The 16,574-nt window shown below is 41.3% G+C and overlaps 1 protein-coding gene across 1 annotated transcript; it reads left to right on the top strand.

Annotated features, from left to right (window-relative positions):
- The first annotated feature begins 15,702 nt into the window (after positions 1–15,702).
- On the top strand, positions 15,703–16,221 carry LOC149233167 (U-box domain-containing protein 43-like). The gene has a single exon (XM_089382113.1). The coding sequence runs from the start codon at positions 15,703–15,705 to the stop codon at positions 16,219–16,221; it is 519 nt and encodes a 172-aa protein (XP_089238239.1).
- The last annotated feature ends 353 nt before the right edge of the window (positions 16,222–16,574 follow it).

The raw sequence follows: 16,574 nt of genomic DNA, 5'->3' as shown, positions 1-16,574 counted from the left end.
GGTGTTTTGGGTGTTCATGGAGGTGAGCATCTGCACATGGATCAACCCTACGCTGCACTTGTCCCCGACAGTATACAATAGTTTGCAAAGCACAGGCGAATTTAAGGCAGATATGCACAATCTGTATATCCGTGCGTGAAAGGATCCAGCCCGAACGTGGGTAAGGCTTCCATTCATTGCAACAAATGATGCAATCTTCGAGGTAATTCTGGCATGGTCTCTAGAGTGGTGCGCTCCGAACTTGGCAGAACTGGAAAAGATCATAGCGCAGCAGCGACAGAAGGAACACAAGTTTTGCATCGCAAAGATGGCGGAGAGGAAGCGCCAGGAACAGGAAGCAGTCGTGCAACAGAAGGCAGCTGAGGCAGCAGCGACAGCATAGATGGCACGAACAACAACCGCACCCACCAAAGACACTAAGGACGACCAAGAAATGTCCACGGAGCGGGACATACATGGGGAGGCTGAGCCAAAGGTACGCACAGACCCTATAACAAAATCAACCCAATTCAAGAGGTCGTGCGACCAGGAGAAGCCAACAGCACAGAAAAAGCCAAAGGCAACAAAGACCTCTGAGGGAGTTCATGATGACACTAAGGATGCTCTTGCAACATTAATGATGGAGAAGACAACTGTGTTGGGGGTGCTTAGAGTGCAGTTGCAAGAGTTATATGTGCGACTCATAGGAATGATGACACCGCACCTAGCAGAAGGTGCATCCAAAGCTGAGCAGATGTTGCACGGCCGCACAACAAACACTTTGGTCTTACCAGAAGGGGCAATCTTAGCAGAAGCCAAAGGTATCGTAAAGGGCTAGGGGTTGAATTTGGCCACCCTTCCCAATGAAACCCTATACCAGCTGCAGGATGGGGTAACTACCGACCTTCACACCAGGGAGGGTCGCTCCCTCCAAGCCTTGAGAGAGTAGAAGTTAAAGTTGGATCAGCTCATCCTGCAGTGCTACAACCTATCGCACAAAACCAGGGATTAGAATAGGATGTGGAGGAGGCCTGTAGCAGCATACCAGAGCTGGCCATGCTGGCGGCACTCCCCACTGCGGAAAATATTCACCAATTAGCAACTAGAGTCTGCACGACCCAGGAGGAGGCTACGAAGGTTCAATGGGAGTTGAATTTGCATATCGTGGAGCTGCAACTGAAGGCGCAGCCCTCCACACCCCCGGAAATCAGAGAACAGTGCCACTGCGCCATTCAATTGGGGTTGGAAGTAATAGAGCGCGTTGTACAAGACTGCATGGGATTGTTGGATCAGTCCCTCTTTACGCTCACTTCGTTGCAGGAAGACACAATGCTATAGCAGGTAGAGACAAAAGCACGAGAATTACAGCAGGCCTATGACAATGTCCAGGGGACTGCGTAGACGGTCGCCCTCACACAGTGATTGGCCAAGATGACGGAGGCTCAGGCTCTGAAGGAGTAGGTGGACACCACACGACAGAAAGATGCAGGGCTTAAAGCATGCATCCAGCCTTAGCTCGAGGAAGCATTCACGATCACCGCCACGATCGAGGGGAAGCTGGCCCAGATTCAGGGTACATATGCGCTAAGACGGGAGGGTGCCTCTGACAACAATGCATCAGAAAGTCGCATACAATTGATACAGTGGACAGCGGAGGAATGTGTGGCAGACATCAGTGAGGCGCAGAAGTTGTTGGATGGCCTCCAAGTGAAGATCAGCACACCAGCCGAGTGACTCAGGATGAGTCACGTTGATTGTGTTGGGGACCTGTTGGGCAACGGAGCCCCCCATAGTGAGTTTTTGGAGCTTAAAGCCCGAGTTTTAGTACATGTAATGAAAAGACCCCACCAAATGCGGGCGCGGAGTGGAAGAGTCTAGTGTAGTCCACCCTATAATATTGTAATATAGAATGTGTCGACCTACCCATGGTCTATAGACCATGGGAATGTATAAATAGAGTGAGGCTCTAAGTGTAGAAGTTAGTTTTTAGTTTGGATCTTAAGTGTTATGGGTTTCTGACTAAGGAATTCGCTCTGAGTCTATAAGTTCAAGTCTTGGGTTATAGTAGAAGGTAGAGGCTCTGCAGCTGAGTGCGCAGAGGCCTGGTAGAGTCTGCAGATGAGTGCGCAGACCCATGCAGCTGTGTGCACAAAGCAAGAAGTGGATTGTAACTGGAAAAAGCATTAATAAAGATAATTTGGTTTTGGAACATCGCGTATATGTTTCTATCTTTTTATTTATGCATCTGTTTACATTTATGATTGCGTGCAAGTCTGTTTATGTTGAATGGTAAAGGAAAGGATTGGGCCCACTTAACATAATTCAAAATCTATAATAATAATAAGCACCATAAGGGGTAAAGGACATTCGTGCTCCTCATTTAAGCCGCGCGAAGGTAGTTGCATTGAACAGACAGTTGTGCAGAAGTAGCACAGTGCGTAGAGTGGGATCGGGAGCCTTCCAAGACCCATCAAGGCATCCCAAGGGTGCGGAAACTTGGTTCCAACACCCTCCCATACTACCTCGGGTGAGACCTCAGTCCACACTCCGCAAACTATTGCCAAAAGGGCCGATAGTATCGGGATTTTCGTGGCTAAACTCATCGTTGAACCTGGGCTACGCCCCTAGTATCCAACACCTTAGTTTTGGTCAAACCAGCAGGAGCTTGTAGATTCTACAAAACATACACAATATCTGCATACTAGAGGGAAGTAAGAAAATTTTCTGATACATGTGGAGTCACCATATCTTGTTGTTCATCTAGAGCAGCTACAAAATTTATGTCTAGTGCATGAAAATTTGACTCAACCATTAGTTTGGCTAGTCCTTGACCTTTGGTGAGTTTAGTAGGATTTATCTCAATGTCATATTCTAAAATTAATTCAATCTATTTGCCTCTTTTCCCATCTCGATCAGTCTGAGTGAGGATAGTTTTCACTATTGCACTTGGAACGAAAGCAATTATGTGGGAATGTCTAATATACACTCTAAAGTACTTTAGTGCCTTTAATAAAGAAAAATCTTGTTTTTCCATGATATTGTACTTCAAGGAGGCATCTCTTAAATATCTGTTGAAGAATGCTATAGGTTTTTCATTTCCCTCCTTGTTTTTCTGCAACAATACTGCTGCAATAGTGTGCTCTGATGCAAAAGAAAAATCATGAAATATTTTGTAAAATTAAGGCTAATTAAAACAAGAGCACATGTCAAAGCTCATTTCACTTCACTGAAATATTTTTTAGCATCATTATTCCTTTTTATCTCAATATCCTTCTTCAACATGTTGGTGATTTCTCTCAAAATCTCGGCTAGGTTTGGGATGAATATTCTCAGGGAATTTATCCTGCAAATGAAAGACTGGACTTCTTTTTTGTTCCTGGGAGGATCAATCTTCATTATGGCTTCAACTCTATTGGGGTCTACTTTTAGGTCCCTATACTACTAGTGTAACCCCTTATTATTATTAGAACAACACCCTTATTATATTTTTGTTCCCATGTAGTCCCCATATTGTTATTATTGTGCCCCATAGAAGCCCACTATTGTTATTATTTTGCCCTTACATTATTATTGTTATGTCAGCTCTGATCATATTATGACCCCTTAGACTCCCAGGGTCCAGATATTTTGGACAGATTATCTGTCCCAACATCAGGTCAGAAAGTTGTCCTATGACATTGATAGTTGGGGCATCTCTCTTGCACCTGCCAGGGGGCCTGAAACACTTCTCTTTGATCAACTTGTTATAGATTGGTACATCTCTTATGGCCTGGAGAAGTGGTATTTTCACACATAACTGTTTGAGTTCTCCCAGAAGTTCAATTTCTTCTGGGTTTGGTTGCATGGTTCCAGTTAGTCTCTCAGGAAAGAGTGGAATGGCTTTGGGTTCACCTTCCTGTTTCTCTTCCTCGTCCTCCTTATGAGGAGGTTGGCTATCTGGGAGGACCTTCCCAAATCGTAAGTTGATCTCTTGAATCTCCACATCATAGGTAGGGCATGTGGTTTCTCCTGTATATACCTTTTGGGCCTGTCTGTTAATGGGGTTTGGGTTTGGTTGAGCAGATATCTGGGGTTGTCTTGGAGGAGCAGGAGGTAATGGTTATGGTTGAGCAGGTGGTGGAGGTAAAAGAGTAGGAGGAGAGTTGTATTGGGGCCTCCACCCCTGATGAGGTGCATTCCACTGAGGTTGTGGTTGAGTGTGAGAATGAAACGAGTGAGTAGCTGGTTGAGTATGGTATTGAGGAGGGTATGACCAAGGAGGGGGTATGGACTAGGAAGGATGAGTAAGGGGACCCCAAGAAGGCATGGAAGTGGCTTGATTGGGGTTATAATAAGTCTGGGATGTCCCTTGCATTCCCTGCTGGTAAGGTTTGGGTTCATGTGGACTCCTTTGGTTCATGAAGTAGAGTGGTTCAGTGGCTCCTTCAACCCCTTGGTGCATAGCTTTAAATCCGGGCAAGGAAGGGCACTGATTTGTAGGATGGTCTTCTTCACAAACAAAACACACTTCTACAGAGTGCAATGGACATTCATTCCTAGGATGCTTTTTGGTTCACCTGGGACAAAAGATAGCCAAAGCCCTCTCAACTTCCTCTTGCTTCTTTTGGATTCGCAAGGTATCCATTTGCATGGCAATGGTCTGTCTCATCTCGCTCTTGAAATCTTCCATCTGATTTGCAAACTCGTTTTTGAGGAATGAACTAGATAAGGGGGTATTGGCTAAGAGTTGACTTCCCCTACCTCTCTTTCTGGTTGCCCTAGAATGGTTTCTAAATACAGTCTTTATGTCATCATAAAGTAGCTGGTAGATGTCTCCCCCGGCCAGCAAATGGAGGGTATCTAGAAGGTCTTCAGGGACTCCTCTGAGCAAAACCAACTTCAGAGATTCGGGGTCAAGTGTACACCTGGCCCTTTTATAACTGAGTTGAAACCTCTCTTCATATTCGTCTAAAGATTCATCACTTCCCATGGTCATTCGAAAGATTTCTTCTTTTGTATCCTTTGACCTACAGTAGTCCCGATATTTGTTGTTAAAGGCTTGCTACATTTGAGCCCAAGTTTTGATAATGTTTCCGGGTATCCCCATGAACCAGTGGAGTGCTGCATCCTTGAGGGTAGAAGGAAAGAGTTTCGACTTTTGCTCATCTTCTGCATAGTCATAAGTTATACAAAGGACAACAAACTCAAACAAGAAGGTATTAGGGTCTTCAGTAGTCAATCCATGGAAGTGAGGTAAGGTTGAGGGATTGAAGTTTTTCATTTTTGTGTCCCCATTGGTCTCTCGGATGGGAAAGGTACCTTCTACTCTCTCCCCATTTCCCCTACCGTTTCTATTTTCAACCATGGTCTCAAGAGGAATGGTTTCTTGCTCTTCTTCTGTTATAAGATCTTATTATATCTCTGGAGGTTCACCTATAGGTTCTTCAGGATCACTGCCACCAAAGAAGAGAGAAGGGTGACTCAGTGATGTGGTGGGGGTGTTGGGTAGGAATTTTCCTGAATCGTCTCTATTCCTACGAGGCATGAAATGAAATCTCTCTTTTTTTTGGGTGATTTTTTTGTTGTTTTTTTCTACTTGTACCTGCAAAAACTAAAATAGATTGAACTGCAACTAACTAAAATCTATCTTGCTGAAATGAAATTGTGGAATTGAAATGAAAGCAGGAAAGCACTAATGTATTTTGCTGAAATGAAATTGCAAAATTGAAATGAAAGCAGGAAATGACTAATCTATTTTGCTAAAATGAAATTGCAAAAATGAAATGAAAGCAGGAAATGACTAATCTATTTTGCTAAAATGAAATTGCAGAAATGAAATGAAAGCAGGAAATGACTAATCTATTTTGCTGAAATGAAATTGCAGAAATGAAATGAAAGCAGGAAATGTCTAACCTATGCTTGATGAATTGAAATTGCAGAATTGAAAAGAAACAACTACTCTACTCTTGCTGAAATAAACTATTTAGTAGAATGTCTTTAGTAGAAAATAGAAGAAAAGCAGTAATCACAAAATACTCTGACGCTTCCCCGGCAACGGCGCCAAAAAGATGGGGAGCTCCAGTATTGCAGCAATGACGCTGCAACTCCCGGGAGTCCCTACTTTACTTTTATCAACCCGGTAGTTCGTAACAAACTTGGAAGCGACAGTGTTATATGCACAAGTATTAGCTCTTACTGCAGGATGTCACTTGATCAGCTGGCACAAGTTCGCTAGGAGCTTAAGCCAACTTCTATGAGTTCTTAGAAGAAGCTTTTAACTGTGATGGATGAAGGCTAACTCAAAAGAGGCTAGTCTACTTGCAGAAAGAAGATGAAAGCTGAAAGGAAATGCAAACCCTAGCAAACCCTAGTTTTACCGACTAACCCTACTTGTGCAAGAAAAGAGATGTAAAACTACTGAAATGGATGCCATGGACTATTGTAGAGGTAAAATACATGTGTTTAAGCTACTTCTGAAAGAAAATATGAAACAATCATCTTTTTGGTATTTTTGAGCAATTTTATGCAAAAATTATTATGCATGAGTTTTAACTATTTTTTACTGTGCAGAGGTTTATTGGCGAAAGAAAATGGAGTGGGTGTTTGCAGGGGGTTAGGAAGGTATGGAGAGGACCTAAGGGGTCTCTAGCACCCTTCTAGAGATTTCCACCACGCTCAGATCTCAAAAAATTGCTCGTGTTATCTTGTACAAGAGGCTGCAGGGGATCTACAGGAAGTTCTACAGGAACAGGTTGAAAGTGATTTTTTGAAGATTGATGGAGGAAAAATGGTGGGGAAGTGGGAATGAAGGATGGATAAGGTTTTTAAGAGGTGTGGGACCTGGTAAATGAAGCTAAGGAGTGATGAAGATGGTTGGATTTGTTCAAGGATGTAGAAAGCAATGTTGCACAAAAATATAGAAATTAGGGTTAGTTGGGAAAGTGTGGAAAATGAAGGGAAGAAATCTTGAGTGAGGGGTTGGAACAGGTTGCATGATGGAGGAAGGGTAGGTAGGGATGTATTACAGGTGTTCTGCACATTACTTTCCAAAAACTAATCCAAACAAAGACAAAAAAAATAGAGATTTATCTACGTTGACCTAATCTACTCTTAAAAACAAAAATTATGATAAACAGCAGTGTATAAACAGGAAATCATGCAAGAGAGCTATGGAAACTAAGCAAGAATAGATCTAAACATGAAGACACAACTGATATCAACTTTTCCAATTCAAAATCTAACACTAGCAATTGCATTAGAAGGAAAAAATAGTGTTTTTGTGGCAGCAAGTGTACCTTGGTCTCAATTCATGATCCCAAGGAGGGAGAACTGAGATCAAGGACTGCTTGGTAGCCTTTTTGTGGATCTTTTCTGTTACCAAACTTTCAAATCAACCTAAAGCATGAACAACTATATAAATCATCAAAAGCAACCTAAGAAATGAAGCAAGATTTTAACCTAAATAACAGAAATTAGTCTATGGATGCAAGAAAAACACATAAAAGTACACAAAGGAGGTACTGGCACTTGGGTTGGGCCCAACCCCAAGAGCTATAGCCTCCTAAGAAAGATCAGATCTGGCACAAAGCAAGATTCATCTTCATTGATCAAAAAAATAATAGCTACATCCAAAATTGTCTACAAAAAGAAGCTCGAAAATGTGTTGATACAGAGCTGCACTAATGTGTGAAAATAGACTAACAAAATGACTAAACTCCAAAGGCTTGAAGCCTTCCTACTTATTCATATGAGGACCCCCAACAGTCCTCCTTAACTTGAGGAGCTTGGCTACCCAAAACTGCAGTTAATCATCCACTTCACTAGACCTACTCGGCTGCCCTTGAAATCATCTTTGGTGGGTTGTAGAACTCTGAGCTAATGGTGGAGAACTCGAGGAAGGGCTCATTTAGTGCAGTAGACATCCCTCCTACAAATCCTTAGCCTTGTTTCCTCGTATTTGGCTGCCAGTCTACTCATAAATGCCTGATCTTGGTCCCAAAAATGTCCAAAAATCTGCAATAAGCACGTATTAGACCTTGTGGTAAAGTGAATATTCCCATTCACACAACTAACATAAATATATTCAAAAGCATGCATAAAACTATGGAGAATGGTGGATTAAATGAGAATATTAGGCAAAATGAGCCCATATAGTTACCCATTTCCGGGGCTCATCACGTATATCCTCTTCTTTTGATGTTTCTTGATCATTTTCTTCCTCCTCTTCATACTCTATGTAAAATAATTTCTTCTCGGCACACTTATGACCTTTAGTGCATTTGCTATCACAATTGTAACAAAGCCCTTTTTCTCTTTTTTCTTCCAATTGTTGTGGCATAAGCCTTGTAGGTTGTGGAAGAATAGGAGAAACAACACTTCCACCTTTATAGTTGTGAGGGGTAGAATTCCTTACTGCCATAATTTTGCTTTCCACTTTGTAACAAAGAACTTTTTCTCTTTTTTCTTCCAATTGTTGTGGTGTTGCTCTAAAAAAGGTGTTGCTCTTTGTATTCTCATAATGTACTATAATTTCCTTCGTGAAAATTGACCACATAACAACTAGTTTACGAGAACAAAGCCCTTTATACCATAAAAATTGATCTTGTTCTAAATATGAAGATGCAATACATAACTTTTGTAATAGTGATACACCATGTAAATCAAAATATTTCTCCATCTGTAGTATCCAATTTACCGAATCCTTGCCATCAAACTTCCTCATCTCGCTTTTTCTTGATTTTAGGAGCTCAATCTTGAAACGACTGTAACTTTGTACTTTCAGATCTTTAAGTTCTAAAATTGCAACCAGCAGTATCCCTCGGCGTCCTATTTCCAATGCCACCAGTCTAATCGAATTTAGATTCTCCAAGAAAGAGTTATGCACAATCTCCCAAGATGACCTGATTATATACCTTTCCAGAAGAGTGAACTTATATGAAGTGTCACATGCCACTGTTTTGACCTTTGGATCTAAACAATATACACAGGAAACTACAGTCCATCATCTTTCTGTAACTTCTTATGAAATTGTAATCTGATGCTCAAAACAAAAGTTATGAGGATTTTCCCCAGGTCACCTATTTGGAATGTAATTTGAGAGTCTTCAAAAAGGCCAACTTCCTCAAATCATATCTCCACAAATATAGCGTGAAAATATCTGCAATTTGGACCCGAGGTTTAGAACTATTTCGGTCCAAATGGGTTTTTTTTGTAGCATCTGAAACGTAGGAAAATAAAAATAAAATTAAAAAATAATAAATAAATAAATAAATTATAGCACAAATACCACGATGACCTGTTTGGAGTAGCAAAACCCTAGAATCCAAAGCTCTGATACCAAATGTTATGAAACCAACTCACAAAAAGATAGAAAAGATATATGAATGCCTTAGAAATAAGCCTCTTTGAGGGCGAAACCTCCTTTACATTACACAAATGAACAATTATTGGATGATACGAATGAAAAGACCTCCTTTCTATATATATAGGAGTCTAAGGGGTCATCATATTGATGAGCCCCAAAAATGTACAATTATTTGGGCTCATTCAACCTCCTAATTTGGCTTAGTCCACCATTCTCATTTGTTTATTGCATGTTTTTTATTATTTTTATGTTAATAGAGTGAATTTGGTTAGTCATTATGCCAACAAGTCTAATGGGTGCTTTGTGTAGCCTTTTTGGTCAACTTGGAGACAAAATTGAAGGTCTTAATGAGCACTTGGCAGCCAAATTCGTGGGAGAACAAGCTAGAGGATTTGTAGGAAGGTGTCCCCCTCATTTATGGGCCCTTACCTCGAATTCTCCACCATCAGCTCGGAGTTCAAGGGCCACCGAATCAATCAGCACAAGGGCAGCCAAGCAAGTCAAGTAGGACTGCTGTTAACTACAAGTCTTGGGCAGCCAAGTCCCTAACTTTTAGGAGGACTGTTGGGTCCTCAAATTGTATAAATAAGAAGGCTTGGGGCCTCATTTTGGTTAGCTAGTGGTTAGTCATTTTGTAGCTAGTAGTTAGCCATTAGTTAGTCATTTTGTAATTCGATTTTTAGGCAATAGATTAGCTTTGCTTTCAGCTCATTTTCAAGTTCTCCATGTGGACAATTTTGATGTAACTCTTAATTCTTGATTAATAAAGATGAATCCAGCTTTGCACCAGCTCTAAATCTCTCTTGGGAGGCTGTAGCTCTTGGGGTTGGGCCCATCTCAAGCGCTCAGTACCTCCCTTGTTTATCTTTATGTGTTTGCTGCGTTCTTAAAATGAAATCTGCTCTTTAGATCTTGCTTTGTTATTTTGGTTGTTTTTTATGGTTAAAGTAGCTTTTTATGGTTAGAATCGATTGGTAGGAGTTTGTCATGCATTTAGATCTTTTTGAATGTTCTTACTCACGTGATGTACATGGTTCTCTTTCCAAACAAAGCTACTGTTTATTCATTTCATTGACAATTGGATTAAGTTAGCTAGGACTTGGTTTGTTTGCAAGGATTCATTGATTCGTTTGAATGAGCATTGTGCAGGGCATCTCTATCACCTTCATCACCTCCTCGTTCATCTGAGCCTCGTCCAGATCAGCTCCTCCATCACCAAGTCTGTTTCCTCATCTCCCATCTGCTCTTTTGCCACGTAACCCTACCTTCTTGCTTTTCCATTGCCTACACCTTCGTTGATGCAAGTCAGCCTTCCACATCATCTCACCACTCCATCCATCAGTTCCTGGGTCACTTCAGACCCCCATCCTACCTCCATAACCATCCATGCATCTTCCATCAACCATCCATCCTCAAACATCCCATTTCGAAACATCCTGTAGAAGAATTGCAGAACATCCTGTAGAAACCCCTGCAGACTTCCTGTAGAAGTTCATGAACACGGTTGCATGTCATCCAGACTTTGTGAAACTCTCAGAGAGAATGTCAGGTATCCCTTAGACCCTCTCTGTACCATCCCAACCGTTCCCAAAGCATTTCATCCCTTGATCCATCCCTGCACAGTGGAAAACTAGTTAGAAGCACATGCATGATAATTTCAACAACTTAAGCAAAAATACAAAAAGATGTTTTCTTTAGATAATGATAACTTAGACACATGCATTTTACCTTCTTAGAAGTAATGGCATCTCTTTCGGTAGTTTGCATGCTCTCCTTTGCATCAGTAGGACTAGTTGGTAGAATTAGGGTTTGCTAGGGTTTGTTAGGGTTTGTATTTCTTTTTGGCTTTCAGTTTCTTTCCGCATGTAGATTAGCTTCCTTTGAGTTAGCTTTCGTCCATCAGTTAAAAAGCTTCTTCTAAGAGCTCATAGAAGTTGGCTTGAGCCCCTAGCGGACTTGTGCCAACTGACCAAGTGACAGCTGCGGCAAGAGCTAGTACTTGTGCATACAGCACCATCGCTTCCAAGTTTGTACGAACTACCGGGTTGATAAAATTAGAGATAGGAAGCTCCAGGAGTTGTAGCATTATTGCTACAATACTAGAGCCCACCATCTTTTTGGCGCCGTTGCCGAGGAAGCGGCAGAGTATTGGTGATTGTTGCTATTCTTCTATTTTCTACTACAACCTTCTGCTCAGTAGTTTATTTCATTTTCATTCTGCAAAAGTAGCATAGACATTTCCTGCTTTCATAGATTAGCATTTCTTGCTTTCATAGATTAGCATTTCTCGCTTTCATAGATTAGCATTTCAATTCCGCAATTTCATTTATGCAAGCGTAGATTAGCATTTCAATTCCGCAAGCGTAGCCTAGCATTTCATTCCTGCAATTTCATTTGAGCAAAATAGATTAGTCATTTCCTGCTTTCATTTCAATTCCGCATTTTCATTTTAGCAAGATAGTTAGTTGCAGTTCAATCTATTTCAGTTTTGCATGTAGAAGTATAAAAAAGAAAAAAATCAACCAAAAAGATTTCATTTCATGTCTTGTAGGAGTAGAGATAAGTTAGAAAAATGATTGCACAACACCCCCACTGCTTCACACAGCCAACGTTCTCTCTTCTTCGATGGCTGTGATTAAAGAACCCCTGGGTGGACATCAAGGCATATTTAAAGGACCTCTAGGGGAGAAGAAGAAGAAAACATTCCTCTGGAGCAAATGGCTACAAATAGAAATGTTGGGAGCAACATCTTGTCCAAAGATGAATTTGAAGATCAGATCGAAGATTTCAAGAGTGATATGAGGCAGTTTCTTGCCATGCAACTGGATACCTTGCGGATCCAAAAGAAGCAAGAAGAAGCCAAGAGGGCTTTGGCCATTTTTTGTCCTAGGTGCACTAGAAAGCATCCTAGAAACGAATGTCCATTGTACTCCATAGAAGTGTGTTTTGTCTGTGAAGAATACCATCCTACAGATCAGTGCCCTTCCTTACCCAGATTCAAAGCTGCATATCAGAGAGCCAAAGGAGCCACTGAATCACTCTATTACATGAACCAAAATTGGCCGCATGGACCTAGATCTTACCAGCAGGAACTGCAAGGGACACCCGAGACCTATTATGACCCCTATCAAGCCACTTTCATGCCTTCTTGGGGTCCCCCTGCTCATCCTTCCTGGTCTACACCTCCTCCTTGGTCATATTCTCCTTGTTCCTTCACTGATCCATATTATGCCCAACCAGCTGCTCATTCGTTTCACTCTTATGCTCAGCCACAGCCTCAGTGGAATGCACCTTATCAGGAGTGGAGGCCCCAGTACAACTCTCATCCCGCTCATTTTCCTCCACCACCTGCTCATCCACAACCATCGCCTCCTCCTCCACCAAGGCAACCCCAAATGCCTACCCAACCACAATGCCATCCATCTCCATCTCAATTTCACACCCCCACTCAACTACCCGTACCTCCATTTCCAAAACCCTGCAATGGAGCAGCTCAACCCAATTGCAAAGCTAAGGCACAACATGTGCAAATGACTCCTTTTGAGCTCAATGATGTTCACCAAAGCTCAGGAAGAGTGTTGCAAAAGAGAGAATCTATTGACAACATTGAAGGACCAAAAGCAAAAGAAGATTCCAAAGAGGAGATCAAAGAACCATGGGTTTCACTTCATGAAGAGAAGAAATCAGAATCAGAGATCGAGAAAGCTTCCTCATGGTTACCATCAAATCTTCCATGTATTCAAGAGAAAAATCAACAACAAGAGGAAGATCAGAAGGTCATGATAGAAGGTGACATGAAGAATGATCCAAATCAGCAAGATGACCAAGGATATCAAAGCTATATTGAGATGTGGTTTCAGAAGGTCACTAAGTTGCAGCAAATACTTTCTTCCTCAGCCTTGTTTGATCCCTTCAACGCCAGATCATTTGGTCTCTGAGATCTGGATACTTGTCCAAGCATGCATTTCGAGCCTTCACATCATTTTTTCTCTAATCTCGATGTGCACATGGCTCCATTGGAAGTATTCTTATACATGAAAATGATTTTGTTTTTCAAGTAGGGTAGGGTAGAAAAAAAAAAGAAAAAAGAAAAAAGAGAAAAATGAAAAAAGAAAAAAATGAAAATAGAGGAAAATAGAAATCTAAGGTGAAAACCTCCTCGGAGGCGCCTTAGATTGGCTCATTGATTGAAAACCTCCATGAGGCGGTCAATGGGTTGGGAAAAAGAGAAAAGAGAATAAGATCTTTGGGTGAAAACCTCCCTTGGAGGCGCCCAAGGCAGGCAATTAGGGTGAAAACCTCCATGAGGCGCCCTCGTTGTTTTTCAAAAAAAGAGAAAAAGAAAAAGAAAAATAAAAGCTAATCTCCATTGAATAATTTCATGTTGCAGCAATGACATTGCAGGTTGCAAGAAGGACGTTTCATGACAGGAGGAGCACTCAAATCAAGGTCAAAGGAATTTTCTTGCCTTCTACAGGAAGCTTTGTATTTCTACAGGAAACATCCTGTAGAACCTTTGGACGAGCCAAATCCAATTTCAAAAGTGAATCTAATGGTGGGAATCTGTTGATTAGGCCTACAAGCACTTGTGTGTCCATCCCTTGCCTTTCTCCATCATTTTTTCACCTCCTTGTGCTTCTCGTTGTGCTTCTACAGGAACTTCCTGTAGAAATTGTGGGAAACTAGGCATGCATTTCAAAAAGTGGTTTGGCAATCATGGTAGCTTCCTCAAGGGTTCAGAAGCCCTCATGCAATCTTCCAACTCCTCCTCCATCATCTCCATACCTGCATCACAGCCAAAATTCATTTTGTCATCCCATGCAACCAAAATGCAAAGTGCCTTGAAGCAAAAACACATAGAGTAGAATTTGTTTTTTCCATAACTTGAAAACCATGCATCCATTTGACAAACCGTTTTATGGGGAATTGTACAAGGTTGATGACAACATGCTTGAGCAGTTTCATGCAATTCCGGTGCACGGTTTCCAAGAAATCAGCCTCCATCACCATCAGCCATTTTTTCATTTTCTCCATATCCGTGCATCCGTTTCAAAACCTGTTTCATGGGGAGATGCACATGGGTGATAGTAGCCTACCCAAGTAGTTTCAGCCGATTCCGATGCACGGTTTCCGAGAAATCAAGCTCTAAAATCTTCAGTCATTTTCCATTTTTCTTGAAATCCATGCATCCATTGATCACGATTTTGCTATGGGATATGCATAATGATGATAGGAACATGCTCACCGAGTTTCAGATCAATCCGCTTCACCGTTTGGGAGAAATGGCGAAAACAAGTTCTGGTCCTATGAAAATTCAATGGCAGCAGTTTGAGGGTGCAGATCTGAACGTGGAAATGAACTCTTGTTGCATGCATCTGGCCAGAGGACACTTGCACAAGGAAACCAGCCATGAATCAGCAACCAAGACATCATGCAACCATAAAATCAAATGCATGCAGCACTGACAGCCCACAGCAGCTCATGGCAGCCATTCAACTTCGAGGTATGTGACTGATCTCATTCTTCTATTGCATAGATTTAATTTGAAAACTGCATAAATTGATGGAATGGTGGAATTAAGCCACGAATATAGCAAGTTTAAGTCAATTTCACTCATCAAGGCAAAAATCACGCAGCATGATCAGTCATTCACGTGAAAATTAAAAAAAAACAGTTAGTGTCGGCTGCTTGAACTCCAGTGCAGCAGATCAAGAAGAAAACAAACAGTTCATGATAGCCTAACTGTCTACATGGCCAACACATGTCTCTGCCACCTCACTCCAAAAATCACGCAGAAATCTGAGCGCTCAGCTGAAACTCATAGACTGCTGTTAACTTGCACTTGCATCATGTTTAACTCGAAGTATACATCCTCTGCTTCCACAATCGACTTAACCTATCGTCCTCCGCTGAGTTTCCTACCTGATTCTAATTTCACTCGTGCGTCGGGCTCACTCAAAGGCATAATCACGTTCTACAGGAAACGGGTGGGGTCTTCTACAGGAAAGTGCAGCAGAGCAGAGAAGCCTGAGTTTCTATTCATCAAGTTTGGAGCTTGAAGAAAGGTGAAAATAGATGAGGTGGATCATGCTATTGATTTTATTGTTCGTCCACTTGCACGTGATATTGCAGAGGGTATGAAAGCCATGGAATTGCTTTTAGAGCTTTCAAAGGATATGGCTGTGTGTGAACAGATTGGCAAGGTACAAGGTTGTATCCTCCTCCTTGTAACAATGTCAAATAGTGACAATCCTAAAGCTGCTAAGGATGCAAATGAAGTTCTGGAGAATCTCCCATACAGTGAGCATAATGTAGTGCAAATGGCATAGGCGAACTATTTCAAGCCCGTGATACAGAACCTGAGAGAAGGGTCTGAAACAATGAAGATTGTTATGGCAAGTAAGTTGTCAGAGATAGGTTTAACAGATCAAAACAACGCTGCATTGCTCAAAGAGGGAGTTGTATTTCCACTTCTTGAAATGATTTCAAATATTAATTTGAAGTCAAAATTAGCAGCCATTGGGGCACTTCAAAATCTTTCAAGTTTACCTGAGAATGCTTTACAAATGATCCAAGATGGGGTGGTCCGACCCATCTTGGACCTTCTATGCACACCACTGTCAACTATATTTGCTTTGAGAGAAAAAGCTGCTAATACCTATGCAAACCTTGCTATGTCTACAGCATTGCCCCAAAGAACAAATGACACAACAGCTGCATTATTGGGATCTGATGAGATCATATACCAGCTATTATCTTTAATAAATTGGACACCACCTTCAATACATGGAAGCATTGTTCGAGCATTCCATGCCATTTGTTGTGTACCAGCAGCTGTTGAGGCAAGGACAAATTTAAGAGAGGGAGGAGCAATTCAAGTATTGCTTCCCTTTTTGTGAAGCTACATACTCTGAAATGCGAGCTTATGATGTGAAACTGTTGTTTATCTTGTCTCAAGATGGAGATAAAAGAAAATTAGCAGAACATCTTGGAGAAAAATATATGAAATGTTTAGCAAAACTTATTTCAACATCTTCAAATGAAGAAGAGAAAGCTGCCGCAGTCGGAAAGTATTGTCATGTTAGGAACAGAAATTTGAATCAAAGTTAACGAATGGAAAAACAGTGATTTTACATGACGTGAATCTACCATGAAACAAACTAGAAAGTTCTGGTGTTGTTCTGGCTAGATTTGTTTATTTCAATACTTTCCAAGGGGTTCACAAGGTCTTTTGCAATAGCCAGATTATTCC

This window comes from Pinus tabuliformis, chromosome J, assembly GCF_031772625.1.
Source record: "Pinus tabuliformis cultivar Carrire ecotype Pingquan chromosome J, CPIR1, whole genome shotgun sequence".
NCBI lineage: Eukaryota > Viridiplantae > Streptophyta > Pinopsida > Pinales > Pinaceae > Pinus > Pinus tabuliformis.
This window is presented reverse-complemented; position numbering and strand designations above follow the sequence as displayed.